This window comes from Strongylocentrotus purpuratus, unplaced genomic scaffold, assembly GCF_000002235.5.
Source record: "Strongylocentrotus purpuratus isolate Spur 01 unplaced genomic scaffold, Spur_5.0 spur5_scaffold_10, whole genome shotgun sequence".
NCBI classification, from domain to species: domain Eukaryota; kingdom Metazoa; phylum Echinodermata; class Echinoidea; order Camarodonta; family Strongylocentrotidae; genus Strongylocentrotus; species Strongylocentrotus purpuratus.
In genome coordinates this window covers 8,466,120-8,483,784 of record NW_022145595.1, presented here as the reverse complement: position 1 = coordinate 8,483,784, position 17,665 = coordinate 8,466,120, and the positions used below count along the sequence as shown (strand labels likewise).

General features: G+C 37.3%; 1 protein-coding gene across 2 annotated transcripts; it reads left to right on the top strand.

The window, feature by feature from the left end:
* The first annotated feature begins 2,466 nt into the window (after positions 1 to 2,466).
* Positions 2,467 to 15,567, top strand: LOC115921652. Of its 2 annotated transcripts, none has more exons than XR_004063016.1 (6): positions 2,467 to 2,941; positions 9,049 to 9,345; positions 10,189 to 10,832; positions 11,701 to 11,921; positions 12,409 to 12,552; positions 14,794 to 14,894. XR_004063016.1 is itself a non-coding variant. In XM_030979382.1 (6 exons), exons 1-6 carry the CDS (start codon positions 2,779 to 2,781, stop codon positions 15,015 to 15,017), a joined length of 1,698 nt encoding a protein of 565 aa, XP_030835242.1. In that variant the 5' UTR covers positions 2,469 to 2,778; the 3' UTR covers positions 15,018 to 15,567. The 2 variants fall into 2 exon arrangements, 1 of the variants encoding a protein (XP_030835242.1); XM_030979382.1 differs by having other exon boundaries at positions 2,469 to 2,941; positions 11,696 to 11,921; positions 14,794 to 15,567.
* Positions 15,568 to 17,665: the final 2,098 nt, after the last annotated feature.

The window sequence follows — 17,665 nt, the reverse complement described above, 5'->3', positions numbered from 1 at the left end:
TAGTTTGTTTCACTGAATGTTCAATTTTCTGAAAGTTAACCTGCCTTTTGCGGAGTTCCGCAGGGCAGTATTCCAGGCCCACTGTTGTCAATTATTTATATAAACGACATTGAGAAGTCATTTTGTCTGCTTCAATTTATACTTTTTGCTGACGACTCGAATATTTTGTATCGTGATCCAGAGCATTTGACGCAAATATTAAATAACAAACTTAAAAGTTGGATAAAAGCAAACAAACTGTCAATTAACTCAGACAAAACTAGTTACATGCTATTTAGTTATAAGGTTGCGACTTTGAATAATTGTATAATTTTTGATGGTACTGTCATTCAAAGGGCCCGATCAAATAAATTTGGGGGGCTAGTCATTGATGAAACACTATCTTGAAAAGCGCACATTGACAATATCTGCAAAATCATTGCTCGCGACACTGGTATCCTTAGCACATTTAGACATTTTCTACCCCTTTATATTTAATTCCATGTTTATTCTGCATTACTTGATATCATACAATGTAAGCAAATCTCTTGTCACAAGTAGGCTTTTGTATTCATATTTCATCATCTGTTCGATTATCCCCTTGTTAATTCAAATAAAAAGTGCAATATTAAGAATATTGATTTGTGGCAAAAATCACTACTCAAGCTTTCCATTGATATTGGCGGATTTGAACCTCGGACATCAAAGGTAACAGCACACCAGTAGATCGAGATTCTATTGTGCAACCATAGAAAACGGCAGCTGCTTGGAATAATTTGTTGCCAGTTGGGTCTCCATCTCTAAAAAATCTCCTTGGTTATAATCATGGAGTTACTAGCTAGTAACTCCATGGTTATATACAGCTGGTTACATGAACTAGGGTCGTTCAGTAACCTTTTTTTTCTCTGCGAAGTTTTGCTGCGATCTTTTTTCTGGCTTTCAAAGATCAAAAATTCTTTGTTTGCGAGTTTGTCGGTTTGTGTTTAGTCCGGGGTTTAAAGTGAAACTTCGACAATGGCGGAATTATTTCGCGAAGCAATAGAGCATAATGTGTTTAATTTACCCACAAAATGATGCACTACGTTGTTGTTGTTGTTGTTGCCAAAAATGGCGTTTCCATCGTCATTCGATGATTTCCGCCAGGCAATGTGAGAGGGCGTAGTTACTGGTCCTCTCTTAATACTTTTACTGTTGGATCGACGATAGCCTAGTGGCGTTGTGTTGTGCAATTAACAATGTCAGTAAATTGTTAGTAGTTATTTTCTGTATTGTTATTCGGCTTGTTATTTTAAAGAATTCATTAGGAAGGAAAGGATGAAGTGGTTGAATATTAGTTGCGATCAGTTCATTACGTTAGGACCTCTCTCCCTATAATGAAGCAATTTGTACAATTTATACAATGAAGCAATTTATACCGAGGATAGTACCACTGTCACTAATACTAATAGATAATATAATCTAGTTAATATAATTAATATAGCAAAACGTAACTAATACTCGATTAATACTTAATTAATACGCAATTAATGTTTATAGCTGAGCATCACAGTTCATTGTACCTTCCACTGCCTTTTAAAAAAGCTACCACCTTTCCTATATATTCCTCATTTCCTAGTAATTGACCTAGATTTGGATTTTGAGTTTTTAGTGCTCTATACATTCTCCTTCGTTGTCTTTCATATTTTGGACATGATAATAAAAAGTGCTCAATTGTTTCTATCGTTTGGCATTCTACACATAATCCAGTGTCGTGTTTTCTAATTAAATATTTATAGTAATTCAGGTTACATTTACCAAGCCTGAATTGGTGGATTAATCTTTCGTCCTTTCTGTTCAAACCTTTGATTTTAAAAACATTATTTACATTTTTATTGATGCTATACAAGTGTCTTCCATTCTCTGCTTTATCCCAGAGGCTTTGCCACATGGATTTATAAAAAATATCTGATTCACTTACGAACTCACTTTTGTTTTGGTTTACTATTATATCAGTGTTTTGTTTTTTTGAAGCTTGTTTTGCCAACAAATCAGCTCTTTCATTTCCTGGTAGGCCGCAGTGGGCTGGTACCCATTCAAGGTTAACATCTATCCCGAAGGAGTTTATAGCAAATAATTTTTCATAAATCTCAACAATTATGCTGGATTCTTTCATATTCTTTATGGCTTCTAAAGCTGATGCTGAATCTGTTAAAATCACTACTGCAATTGGATGATATTCATCTATACATTCAAGTGCCATTAATATAGCTACCAGTTCTGCTCTCATGATGGATATATTGGATGTTTTAAAGCATTTACTTAGGCTTGATTTACAAATTATGAGAGTGAATTTATGTCGTCATCCAAACTCCGCCCCGCTCAGTCTGGTTCTAACCAGCATGGGTTGTGTTGTTTCTACAAGCACTCGCAGTCAAGCGCACACACACAGGCACTGAGCCTCACGCACACCCGACAGGGCATAACAGAAGCTCGTCTACGCCACTGATTCCCGTACTAGAAGCTTCATCGATTGGATTGGTGGTCAGTAGTGAATGGAACGCGCTCGATCAATTATGGCCTACCTCACTGACCTCTTTTCAACGCATTCTCTCGACCGTGATTAATATAATTGCAGCAGATAGGTAGGCAACCCATACGTGATTTCCGGGGGAGGACTTTAACTGTGTAATTTGTATGTATTGCGTTTAGACAGAAGATTGGTGAACTTTAGTAAAGCTTTCTCGAGGTATGGATGCTATGTCATGAAAACAGGCGCCCAGTCTTTTTTTAACAACATCACACGGTCGGGTTACATGCAACATGGATGCCCGGAGATGTCGAGCGTACCTAGCGGAGAGATGGGGTTGGGTGGTGACCTTTGCTAGTTTCTGCGTACACTTTGTCTGCTTCGGAATATACTACTGCTTTAGCATCACATTCATAGCCCTCCAAGAAGAATTCGAAACCAGTTCTACAGCTACATGTAAGTTTGCAGGCCCGATTATATTACGTATGTATGTAGATCTATTTCAGAATGGAGTATGATAAAGAGTACAACCTGATGATGATGGTATAGCAAGCATGTACTGCATGAGAAGAAGAAGATGATCATAATAATGTTATTCGAAACCAGTTCTACAGCAACATGTTAGTTGGCAGGCCCGATTATATTACGTATGTATGTATTTCAGAATGGAGTATGATAAAGAGTACAACCTGATGATGATGGTATAGCAAGCATGTACTGCATGAGAAGAAGAAGATGATTATAATAATGTTATTCGAAACCAGTTCTACAGCAACATGTAGTTAGCAGGCCTGATTATATTACGTATGCATGTATTTCAGAATGGAGTAAAAACACTGAGTGGGGGGGGGGGGGGGGGGGGGGGGGGGGGGGGTCTCAACCCTAAAAAAAATAGCAAAAACTATTTTTGAGGAAAAGCATTATACTGAATTTAATAAAGAATAATAGCTTTATATTGGATCATACTAATACTGATACGGGCTAAAGACAATGTGGTATTTGTATAGAGGTATTCCAAAATGACATTCTGATAATCAACATTTGTTCTGGTATCATATACGCATACTACAACTGATCTTTACGATTTCTTAACGTGAAATAGCTTCTTCTCCTCCTGCTGCAAAAAAAGAAGAAAAAAAGGTTATTTAATAAAAGGATCATGCGACAAATAATCATTGTGATTCAAATTGATGCAAGGATTTTTTTGAATAAGCAATGCTTTTCACCAGAATCTTCTTTGTAAAAACGACTTTTTTACAAATCTCAGCCATGCAAATCTGCCACTGTGTTGTAAGATCACTTTCAGATTAGGAGAAGTGTATTCTTTAATGAGTGTTTTACATTGAATGGAACGTCTCAACTCAGTAAGCATGACTGAGATTTGTAAAAGTTGTTTTTACAAAGAAGATTCGGGTGAATAGCAGTGCTTATTCAAACAAATATTCGCATAAATTTGAATCACAATCATTATTTGTCGCTTAATCCCTTTTAATGACCTTGTTTTCTTTCTCGTTTGCAAGGGGAGAAGAAGATATGTCACGTTAAAGACATCATAAAGATCAGTGTTGTATGCGTATATATTATATACACAGGCCAGTAACAGCTATGTAGCTTGTAAATTTGTAAGAGGGAAAATGCTGATTGAAATGATAATGATGAAATAGCAAATAATTGAGGAGTATCATAGGTACCAATTCAATGGATATTTGTATAAAAAAAGCCCCCGTCAGTACTAAAAGAGCCCCCGTGAGAAGGCTCACGGGGGCTCTTTTTTGGGGGGAAGAGCCCCCGTGGACAAAAATTAAGACCATCCCCCTGACAGTTCTTATACATTGAAAACTTTACTATAGTAACCTGTCTCTAGAGACCACCTGCCCATAAAGACCATTTTCTTGTCTTCCTTGTGCGGTATTGATAATTATACAGGTTTCCCATTGATATCACGTACGAAATCGAGGGACCATGCTGAATAAGTTGAGTGACAGTGTATAAGAAGATTATGTAGTGCCTTAATTCCATGAGGTATTTTACAACTCTTATTTAATCAGATATGGTGCTTTGTGCGTTATTTCATCAGATGATTGAATGTATTTTCTTGATAAACTATTGGCCACACTTAGTATATATTCTTTTAAATTCATTCATTAGTTTTTCATACTCCAGTGAATAAAAACACACCAAAAAACATGCAAAATACAAATGGTCATGTACATTTTAACAGAAATATATAGTCTTATAGTATACACAGAGACACAAAATATACCAAAACAAATATTAATTGACAAAAGGGTAAATACTTTGGTAAACTAGTTTGGGGATAAATTAAATCAAGGTCACTTGTTCAGGTAAAAAGCCAGAGTAATCACTATATCGCATTGTAAATTAAAGGTAATACAAAGTTTTGGTAAGGGGTCATGAATTTGGTTCAAATGAACATATTGGAAGCATATGCGATCCTACAATATTCAGTGATCGTTGTCGCGGTCGAAATCGACTCTAAAGTTATGAAATTGTAAATAATAAACACTTTATGTTGAATAGCTCCCTCTCAAGGTCAAGATATAAAACAATGTTTATTGACTAAAATCGACCGATTAGATATTCCCGTTCGGAAATTATATACCACAATTACATATTCTGAGATGTTCATGGTCGCAGCTACCATTGTACGGCCGTAGGAGCTTTTTGAAATTTATCAAAATTTACCGGGAGCACCGGTAAATATTTAGATTCAATTTTTCTCGAAAGCAGAAGTGTTTTAGGGGCTAAAGTTTCTAGTGCTTTTAATACATCCACAGGGGCATCCAAATATATCAAAATTGTAAAGAATCACTATCCACCCATTTTCAAAATTTCCCAAAACTTTGTAATACCTTTAAGGGCCATACTTTACTATATTCGGGAGTAGTTAAAATTCGAACGGGGCAGGTAAACGGCACGCCTTGTTTTGTGCTGCTTTTTCTCCCTGTGGGATTGAGTGTGTTTTGGGGGTATACAAATGCCAAATACATGAATATACATTTTGCACATAGACTTTTAATTCTAAGAACTACATTGTACATTGTAATCGAGTCGTGTTAACATATGGTTAACGAAAGGTAGTGTATTCGAAGAGATTTGTGCTGGTAGTTGATATGTCTATTTTCTCTCTGCATCAAGTATATCGACATGCATGAGCGTACAAACCTTCGCACTAATGCAGACCCATTTCGATTGATTTTTCATGTGGCTCGTAGTAAGGCAGGGGATCGCACCTTCACTGTTACAGCAGCTAAGAAGTGGAATAAAGTTCCCGACTTCCCTCCAGTATAAAAGCTGCTCCATCAGTGGACGAATAAAAGAGAAGTCCTTAAAACTTCCCTATTTCCTACTTGATTCACTAATATTTTGTTTGTTAAATGTTATGTTATGATTCGTTGTTATATAGCATATTATTGTAAGCGCTGTGATATAGTTTTACTATTAATAGCGTAGCTAAATTCAATTCAATTCAAATTAGGTTTTATTCAAGACTCGTCAAAAAGATCAAAGACTAAAAATGCAAGTTTACATCAATAATATACAATCATATACAAAGCATTCAAAAACATATGTATATATATATTATAAAGAAAAACATAACAAATGGGAAAAAATATATCAAAATAAATAAATAAATACATCAAAACATCAAAGCAGTGAATAAAAAAAAATAAAAAATAAATAAAAAAATGCCTCATTATGATAAATAATAATAGGTGCCATATCTGTTGACTGGAGATCATGCTATTCCGTAACTCTCCGTCTCTATATAGCCTTCACCAGGAGCTCTATTCACTGACCTTTCACTCTCTCTCCTCGGGCCATCTATGAGGACTATCCAACCACAGCACTCTCCTCCTCCTTTTTCTTCTATTTCTCTTTCCGTTGATCTTTCTTGCAACGCCAGATTCTCCGAACCCCCTTTCGTAGAATAATACATTTTTTTGTTAATTACTCAGGGAAGCCTCATCAGCGCCAGTGTTCTTCCCGAGTGGAGAGTGGCAAATATGGACTATTAGGGACTTTTAGATTCGCACGAAGACAATGTGGATTGCTACGTTCAACGTCCTTGTAATGCACTGCCTTGAATGGACGTCACACGTATCAGTCCACGCAAATCTAAAAGTCCCTAATGTCGTGCAAAAGACGTACGTCAGCGTTTGGCTGGGATTCGAACCCTTATCCCGTTGATTAAGAGTCAAGTGAATGAACCACTATCCCACGTCACCCCTACAATCAAGTGCATGGGGCATAAATCGAATGTCGAATTCTTATCTCACTGATGATTTCATTTACTGTCTGCTCTTCTCAAAACTTTGTACTCCAATAATATTGTAAACACTATGTACATTTCGTTACCATTTCAAGTGGCGTTTTTTTTTTCGCGGAATGCATTTTTCTATTTTTTCTAAAAATGTCATTTCGGCCTTGAACTGAAGATAATTTAGTTGAGAGTTTTTATATTTGCTTTAAAAAATTGAACCATTTACCATACATGATAATAGTATTAGTAAAAATTGATTAAAAAAATACTATACAAAGTGATATTGTAAACGTGAAAACATTGCTGACCGTTGTGCGTCAATGCCCAAGCCAAGGGACCATTAAGGGGCGTAATTTGTGTAAATTTACCCAGATTGCTGTGTACAATTATTAATGTCTGTCATTTACGGTAAAAGGTAACTAAACAATATAAGTTTCTATATATTCAAACAATATAACTCTTCGGATGAGAAGAAGGTGATTAGACCAGAGGATACATTCCAACTCCCTGGTGAGACATTAGGGAAAGGAAATGACCCAGCATAAGGAAATTGGACAAGATCAGTTAAGACGGGAAGTCAATTTTATTGTATAATATAAACTATGTTTAAAGGTAAAGACCAGTTATGGTCATGCGATTGCATTGTGAAAGAAACGTTGTGGAATCGATCAGAAAAGGTTGATCATCTAGCATCTAGCATCTGTAAGGTTCTGGAATCATCAAAATGATAAGAAATTTGGCCCATTTTTCGTAAAGTTACAAGCACTATACACAGAAAGATGTATATGGGACTACCCTATATCTCTCACAGACCACGAGAGAAACAAATTTACCAAATATATGAATTAGTAGGCGGTTTCCCGGCAAATTTTGTATCATCATGTATTAGTCAAAACATATTCTTTCACATGATTGGTAATGAGAGCTTCCATTTCATTTTTTGAAATTGGGGCGTTTCCAATACTGGTCTTTACCTTTAACCGCTTGACCTTATTTTTGCCAAGCTCCCATAAAGATTATCCTTTTGCATGACAATTAAGTGATTCATGCAAAGCTGCAGGGAAATTTGATACCCTTTCAGGAAGCAATGTAGGGAAATAAAAAGATGATGCCTCAATTTAATGAAAAGATAAAAGCGATAAAGTGCAATTAGCACTTGTGCAGTTGGCACGTATTATCCAAACATAAGACAGAACAGAAAAAAAAAGAAAGTAGCTTTTGAAAGGCACGATGACCTTTTATTCTTACATCGTTTCCATTTATACTATTGATTATACTAGCATTTACATTAATTATACTAGCATAAGCATCTTCATCATTTTGGACACTTCATTGTTCAGAGAACATCAGAGATAAAATTTTCCTTGAAAAGCATGGCTCTTCATTATTCTAAATAATTATGACATTGTTACAGCTTAAAAATGTAGGCCTCATTTTTATGCAACATGTTTGTGTAGTCCCATTTATATCTTTCTGTGTATACAGCGCTTGTTTCTTTTACCAAGACGGGGCTATATTTCTTATCATTTTGATGATTCTAGAACCTTGCAGTACACACCAATACTTATGCTACATCAAAAACCTTTTCTGATCGATTCCACACCGTTTCTTTCACAATGCAATCGCATGACCAGAACTCAACTTTATCTTTAATATGTGAATCTATAGCAACTTTATAAAGGATACAGACAATCTCCTGTGTGTTAATGATCCAGATACTTCTATAAATATTAACTTCTATAATCTATAGAATAAAATTTCATTAAGTAAGCACTTTATCAGCAATTGTTTGTTAGCATAGAAGGATCATTCAAAGATTCAGTATCTTGATGAAATTTGTAGAAACCGATAAACAGGCAATAGTAGTACTAGTAGTACCAGCTCGTCACAACTCGAGGCTCCAACTCGGCTAAGTGGGAGCCCTGCTTTACAAATCGTACACGTTTTTTCTTAAAAGACATTTAAAAAACATACTAAACTTTGTTGTATGCTTCCTTTCTACTTAAAATAAAATAAAATGATAGTTTTCCGCCCCTCATTTTATACAAAACGAAAATGATCGAAATGCTCTTCTTCAATCAGGTAACTCCACATTCATTATAAAAAGAAGACATTTGACAATTTCTTTCTTCTCTATCTCTCTGTCTTCCTCTCTCTCCCTTCACCCCCTCTCTCTGTCTCTCACCCTTTTTATCTCCCTCTCCCCTCTCTCCTCTTCATCTCTCGCACTCATCTCTCGCTCTCTCTCTCTCTCTCTCGCCTCGTTTTCTTTATACAGCATGGGTCGGGTCCATTCCCATTGGCCTTTCGACCATGGCAGGAGTCTTCGTCACTCCGCTCATCTACCGCTTCAGCAACCGGTCCATCGCTCTTGTCGGGATCGTACTCTGCTTCACCTCGTGCATGGTGACGTCATTGATCACGGTCTTCCCCGCCATCTACCTGACGTACAGCGTGCTCTATGGTGTCGGGAGTGCGTGCGCGTCTCTGGCATCCACGGATCTCCTACTCCGGTACTTTCCAGTCACGAACTGCGCACGCGCCACCATGTTCGCTTTGATAGGCAGTAGCGCAGGTGAATAAAGAACGATATTACCTTTACGAGGAAAGTTACGTTCAGATATGAAGCGGTAAATCGCAGCGTTTTTTCATTTTAAAAATCACATTTATGATGACATAAGTGCAATAAAGTTCACATTTGTGTATCTTATAACGCAGAGCTAAGTGACTTTACGCGAAGGACATTACGTTTTGGGTCATTCATTTAAACTTAATACAAATGACAATTGATTAAAAAAATAAAAAATAAACAAAATCCGGTTTAATGCGTCATATCTGAGCGACCCTGAAGTTGTTATAAAGGAAATCAGAAAGGTGCATTCAATAGATTTTGAAATAGACAAATTAATTTATAGATATGATAGTATGAAAGAAGATTGAAAATGAATTACATACATGAATAATTGTTGATAGTAGATTCAACTTCAAAGTTAGGTGTTTGTCTTTCTTGCTTTTATCGAGAGCATGGATGTCCATACAATATTTGTAATGGTTGATGATGAAACAACGTTTTTCAAAGGGAGAAAAAGAATGCATCCAAAGCTCCCCCAAAACACCAATTCAAAACTGTCAATCAGGTAGAAGATAACAGTCCTAGGAGTTTACCAACATTGATGTCCACAGAAAGTCTGAAAACTTGCCGATAATCTTTACGGACCTGCTTGCAAAGTTACGAGTGGGGGCACGAATCGCTTATTACAGCCCAATTGGCATGATTGTTATTTTCGCCTTTTGTTGGGGTCGATTGTTGTGTTATTTTTGGTAGTATACTTGAATTATTATCATCATTATTATTACCATTATTATCCTCGTTATAACGACTAGTTATTCACTCATTTGATTATATATTTTTGTCCAGGTATGCTGTGTTTGGGTCCTTTAACGTATACCCTTATCGAGCGCTGGGGATGGCGAATTATGTTGCGTGTTGTTGGAAGTATTCTTCTTGTCGTAGGAGTCGCGGCCATTTTTGCTTTCCACCCTCCCCCTCCTCCTCCAACTACCTCGGGACCGGATGAGGACGACACGAAGGAAGGTAAGCGCGGCGACCAGGATGTTTCGCCGCAAGACGGCACTCGGAAAGGATCGGAAATACCCGATGATCGCACGAACGCACGAGTACAGCCTAAGTATGCCAGACTCTTTAACGAAGTGAAGACGGATCAAAATCCAAACGCCGAGGACGATAGCGCCAGCAAACACGCTGAATGTGAAAAGACAAGCGAAGAAATGAAACCCTTTCTGCAGGAGCAGATCGCAGAGGGCGTAATAGGGAAGGAGGTTTGCGCTTCATTAGACAGATGCGACAGTGACATAGCAGTTGCCTTGACAGCTTCGGAAAGCACTTTACCAGATGGAGCGGTCGGTGAAACTGGAGAGGAAGACGAAGTGCCTGTCACATTCTGGACAAAGCACAGATCAGTTTTCTACCCGGATGTCTGGGTCCTCGGCTTGTGCATCATGGGACTAGGGGTCATGAACTCATTTTTCTATATCAACATGGTAAGATCATTCACCTCTGAGGTACATGTGACACCACAAGTGTGCCTAACTTTATACTCCAAATCTGCCTCTTATCTACAGAATTCGTGGCCATTGGTAATAAAGATTGTTTTCCCGATCTATTGTCAGTTCGGGGGTGTTCCATCAATCCTTCAAATATTACGACCGATCCACTTGATTTTTTGACTCCTTTAAAACGACTTGGGATCTATTTGATGAAACAACCTACGAGGATCAATTTTAAGCTAAATTTGAGTTTAATTCTGTAAAGCATTGTAAAGATCGAAATCGATTTTAGTAAATAAACCCTCATCTTGATGTGGCCTCTTTGGTGTGTGTGGCGGGGTATAATAATCTCTATGTATTCTCCTTCTTCACATTCTCACTCTCTCTCTCTCTTTCTCATTCTCCCTGGCTCTCTTGTTTTCATTCTCTTTCTTTTCTCCCTAGCTCTGTCTGCAACACCCCCTCCTCATTTTCATTATCCTTTTCTCTCTCTTTTCTCATTATTTATCCCTTTCTCCTTCTCTCTCTCTTCTGCTCTTCCTATCTTCGTAGGTCACATAATTTCTACTGCTACCAATGTCAATCTTTATTCAATATCTTTAATGTTATCATCTCTCAATCTTTATCTCTTTCTCTCTCTCTCTTATATGTCGCTGTTTTGGGGGTTTTAAATCACTTTTATAATTTCTTGTCTTTGTCTCTCCATTCTTCCCTTCACATTTACCGGTTCATTCTCATAAAAAATACTTTGATACAATCATGATACAAATGATTACTTCCAAACCGTTATTGCGATTTAATTTGTTGTCATTCTACCAAAATAAATAATCTATTTCTTTTTAAATACCATTTTCCAGGGTAGTTTTCTCCTGTCGAAGGGATTCGAAAAACGCGTGTTGCCTTGGGTCGTCACAACGCTCGGCGTCTCAGAAATGGCGGGAAAATTACTGCTGGGTGCGACAGCCGATCGTCTGCCATTCCCGAAGATTTTTCTCTTTATTTTTTGTACCGTCACAGGGATCGGCTGTATGATCTGCCTACTCTACGTGCGCTCCGTCATATTGTTACTGTTACTATCGGTTGGTAAGTAAAGATTTCATAAGGTTCATGTTTTAAAGGCAAAGTATTTTACCAACTCGCTACCACTGCTGGCAGTACATTTTCGATTGCGCCATATTTTGGTGAAGGCGTATTAGAGCGATTTGACCAGGATCATGACCACTGTGCTCTAGCAGTGCGTATAGTAGAGTTGCGAGTTCAGTGACCATGACGCGCGCTAATCAGTTGGTGATGCATGGTGGGACATGGCTGTCGACACATTGCGACATTGTGAGCAGCAGATGGCAGTATATGTACATTTGAAGCAGTGTAGTTTACATGTACCAGTCTCACCTCCCTGGTATACCCAAGCAAAGAAGTTGATATCAGTGTAGTTGAAATGTATTATCATCACCATCGTTATCATTATTATCATCGTCACTATCATCATCGTCACTATCATCATCATCACTATCATCATCATCATTGTTATTATAACAACAAACTGTTGTTCCCCTCCTTTCCTCTCTAGTCATCGGGTTGGTTGTCATGACGATTGCGGATGTTCTCTCCTACTCCATCTGTAACCAAGTCTTCCGTAAAGAGGATGCCGTCCAGACCTGGACCGTTGTCATGATGCTGCAAGGAGTAGGCTTCATGGTGGGAGCCGTCTTTGGTAAGATGAGCCATGTGAAACGTCATTTTGAAGCCAACAAAGGCATCGTTTAATAATGTTAAATCTGAGATGCATGACCCTTCGTGTCATCAGTGTCTGTGATATGGTGTAATATTAAAGCCCTTAAAAATCACGCTTCAAAATGATCAAGAATTGCCTCAAAAAAGTAAAAATCTTTGAGTGACCGGTTTTACCATACTCGTTTCCCACTGTAGTGTTATGAAAACCGTTAGGCAAACGCAAAATTTGGTTTCGATTTCCAATCATTAATATCTTGATAATCAGACAGACGATCGGCTTGTAAAAGTCAGGTTCCTGACTGACCTAAAAGTTTATAATTATCATTGCAGCATGAGCTAAATACATGATTTTGTTTCAGAATCTGAGACATAATTACCGGATCCCTTTAGGTATAGGTTCTCATTGAGAATTTGACACCGTTCAGGTACTCAACTGATAATAGATATTTTCAATTATCTGGAGTGACCTTCACACTTACGGTCGACATGTCATGTATAGTGCTCTGCGCTTTCCATCAGTCGCTTCATAAGGGTAGCCCTTGCCCGAAGATACTCCAAGGTACTATGGCGGTATTTCTTGGTTGGACATCCAATTTGCATTGCCCATAGAGTTTGAATAAATTGTCATACCCTTTTTCATGAAATACATGTAATTGTGACAATATGATTTATTCTTCATGGATAATGTTTATCTCTGTTTAAATATTTATCGATAAATTCCTATGACGCTTTATATTGGTCAGAGTTAGAAGGATGTAAACTTTATCTACCAATAAGAGGTAAGAAAATGTTATGAATTTTAAAATGAGCAACAGTGTATTTCAACCAAGTCAGGCGCCAGCTAATTATGACATACTGTATTTGGGAACTGACGACCATATCCCTTTAAATAAAATTCTTTGGGAGTAATGCCATTGGTGAAGGCTTTCAACTCTAGGGCACGGCCCTGCGTAGAGTGGGACGAAATGTGGGCCCCGAGCAAGCGTCGAACCCGGGATCTCTCGCCTAAACCGAAAGACCTGAGCGGGACTAGATGCTTTCAATTTCTCTTACTGTTTCTATCTCTAGGTCTAACCTGTTTTGATAAATTCAATCGAGGATGCTTTTGATAGTTTCCCATTTTTACCAATCGATGGATGCAAGGTCATTTTGAAAGCTATTTTCGTTTAAAGGGCTCCTCCATTCAAAAGGGCTTTTAATTGAAAAATAAAAGACATGTAGAAGAGTTTTTGACGGAGATTCGAGATTCCAATTATGACAATGATTTCTCTTAAAAATCGTCAATAATTCTGGAATCTAGCTTTAAAAATGACGACTCAGACTGCTCAGAAAAAAGCCCAGTTTCGGAGCTGTATTAATACGCAATTTGATATGACGTCACTGTAGGAGTAAACATTGCAGGTACGCCCCGCCCAGCGCATCGAAAGTATACAGATAACATTTGTGTCTAGAGAATTCTTTTCTCGGTTATGAAATAATTTCATCGTGAAAGAAAAGAAGAAATGACTGAAGAAGACAATGAGAGTGACGAAGAGGCTGCAAGTGATTTCAATGAGCAATCGGAGAGTGAAGGACTTCAGGAGGAACTTGAAGAAGTAACTTTCCCTGCTCTTGTCATAAATAAGAAAATTGACCACTTTAACATCAAACCTTATCAGTTCGAGCCAGAGCATTGTCGGTCTTGGGGCTATCGGTCTATGTACCCTCGATCAAATGGGATGCACTGATTCATTTTCTTCTTCTGCTCCTCTTTTTACTTTCTGTCCCCCGGCTCTTCTTTCACTGCACTTCTCTTTCTTTACTCTTTTCACACCAGATGGGTCTTCGATTAACCTCCTCTCTGTTTTACCTTTCCTATCACTCAGCATAATTATTTCTTCCTTTCCTCATTTACGTTTCGATTTCCTTCTCCATTCTTCTTACACATTTTCTCCTTCTCTTACTTATTGTTCGTCTCATCTTCCTGATACTGATTTTCACCTCTTCTTTAGGTCAATCTTTCTATGTTATAACGTTTAATTGTATTTTGTTTTAATTACGTGTGTTAATAATGTCATGTATGTTGTTATCAGATTTGCAACGTTTATGAAATGTATTTCAAATGTTCAACATGGGCCCCAATAAAAATCATTTTCGTCACTGCTCATGCTTCTTTTAACGTGTATCGAAAATATCAATGACATAAATAAACCTTGGCATTTTTTTCCTTCTTTCTTTTCAGGTGAAAGTATTGACAAAACCGGATCGTATAACGAAGCCATTTATACAAGCATGGGAATGTATGCGGTATGCGCTGTGCTCTGTATAGCCGTTCCTCTTTACCAAAAACTTTTTGCTCGTCATCGCTTCGTCATGTTCGACCACCAGGCCAAGTGTCGACGTTTAAAGACGGCGACGGCGACGACGACGGTAGCCGAGGTGAAGACGGCATCACCGTCCAACTAATTTTCAAAGGTTACCTTCAGTGCTGGTACTAATGGAAAACAAAATTTTGAATATTCAAACCAAATTTTACCTGATTTGTAAGACTACGGGTAAACGATGTGAAAGTGTCGTGGTACAGTGGTTCATTCACTTGAATTTCACTCATAAGGTTTGTGGTTCGAATCTCAGGTCAGCTCTAATGTCCTTCTGCAAGACATGAGTCCACATTTGCCACTCTCCAACTAGGTGTAAACGGGTAAATTCCCGATTTGCCAGAGCGTTACTGTCTTATTTGACCACCGGCTATGACCGGCCGAAAATTAATTGGTGATTAATTCGGGTGCCAAGAGCGTCACGGCGTGACGAACATGTGCGCAATCCATTAATAATCCAATGATAAACGATATTGGTAGAAAGGGTACAAAAGTGGAGATATAAGAAAATATATGAGTAGAAAAAAGGCTATCACGAAATTCTGTCTTATTCTTCCAGAGCACTCCAAGTCTAACGACAAAGTGGTTACATGCAGTGTAAGTGATCCTAAAAAAAAAAAAAAAAAAAAAAAAAAAAATTGTTTAATAGTAATAGTAATCATGTTTATCATGACGACGATGATCATGGTAATGATGCTGACGGTAATAATTGCTAGTGATGTTAATAGTGGTAATGATAATGATGCTAGTGATAATGGTGGTGATGCTAGTGATGATGATGATGATAATGATGATGATGATGATAATGATGATGAACATGGTACATGTAATGATGGTCACAGTAATCATGTTTATCATGACGATGATGATCATGGTAATGATGCTGACGGTAATAATGCTAGTGATGTTAATGGTGGTAATGATAATGATGCTAGTGATAATGGTGGTGATGCTAGTGATGATGATGATGATAATGATGATGATGATGATAATGATGATGAACATGGTACATGTAATGATGGTCACAGTAATCATGTTTATCATGACGATGATGATCATGGTAATGATGCTGACGGTAATAATGCTAGTGATGTTAATGGTGGTAATGATAATGATGCTAGTGATAATGGTGGTGATGCTAGTGATGATGATGATGATAATGATGATGATGATGATAATGATGATGAACATGGTACATGTAATGATGGTCACAATAATCATGTTTATCATGACGACGATGATCATGGTAATGATGCTGACGGTAATAATACTAGTGATGTTAATGGTGGTAATGATAATGATGCTAGTGATAATGGTGGTGATGCTAGTGATGATGATGATAATGATGATGATGATGATAATGATGATGAACATGGTACATGTAATGATGGTCACAGTAATCATGTTTATCATGACGATGATGATCATGGTAATGATGCTGACGGTAATAATGCTAGTGATGATAACCATGGTAATGATAACGATGATAGTGATTTTGATGAGGAGGAGGAGGATGATAATGACGACGATGACGGTGATACAACCAAACGAGCTTCTTTCGAAACGTATATCAATTCTGAGAATTTAAGTTTAACTTTAATTATCGTATTAAACTATCACAAAGACTTTCGAGAAATCAAATCAAGGGGGCATTAAATACCCAATTTATTGTACATCCCATATAACTTGTGTTTAAGTGGCATGTTTCTTTGTAATGTTTTCAAATGTCATGTGATGGACAAGGCTACTGATATTGCATTGGGTTGATTTTTCGAAAGCCTTTGCGACTGTGTTCATGGTTATAATGTATGCTACGCTTAAAAAGAAGCGATGGTGTTATGTAAAACATGGCACATTTACTTGTTTGACTTTGTATTTGCACATTTAATGTACTACTCACATGCCGGAATTTCGGCACAATGTTACAACATATTTTTGTTTACATACATAATAACAAATACACAATGTAACATTAATTCGTAATTATAGAAATATTTGTAATTGTACACATCATTCAACTTTCAACGTTTACTCGTAATTTCACTAATATATCTTGTTAAAGACGCGTTTGAAATGAAATTCAATAGTGCAATTTTATCTGTCTTTGTAAAATTCAACTGTATTGGCAGTTGCCAACGTTTAACATGTTTTCATAAACGGTACTTTTTGTCATTACATGTAAATCAATATTATCTATTGTTTAGTGATACGATTGTTAAAAGTAATACAGGCATCAACATAAATTTACTCGAATTACATACTGCATTTAACATGTAGTGTGATGTTAAGCACAAAGTGTTTAATATGAAGTTGGTTGTAAAACAAGATTTCAATGTACATGTGGCTTTATTGTCATTTGCACCCCATGTATCCAGTACCGAAATGAAAAATATTTGGTGACATTTAGGTCAAGGTTCATGTCAAGGTATCGTGGTCTAGAGGATAAGTGACCGGACTGTGAAATAACAAGGTTCGCGGTTCGAAATTGAATGCATGCGTGAGCCCCTTATCATGGTAGCTGGGCTGAATATAATATGATTGCAGGGCCCTCAGGGAGACGTGTTTTGAAAATAACGAGGCTATATCGTGGGTAAAAATGACCTTATGTATTGTCGTTATTATACATGTAGTTGAAAATGATATGTGAACCGAGTGACCTCTGTTTTTACATCGAATGAGTTTTATGAAATGGAATTCAGGGTAAAATAACATAATTTTCTTGTACACATACAAAGA

What these genes read in the sequence shown, in the direction of transcription:
- LOC115921652 (XM_030979382.1), top strand. Translation starts at nt 2,779, where the DNA reads ATGGATGCCCGGAGATGTCGAGCGTACCTAGCGGAGAGATGGGGTTGG. An exon ending in AACCAGTTCTACAGCTACAT is followed by an intron (nt 2,942 to 9,048) that starts GTAAGTTTGCAG and finishes TTCTTTATACAG; the next exon opens with CATGGGTCGGGTCCATTCCC. An exon ending in CATTTTTCTATATCAACATG is followed by an intron (nt 10,833 to 11,695) that starts GTAAGATCATTC and finishes ACCATTTTCCAG; the next exon opens with GGTAGTTTTCTCCTGTCGAA.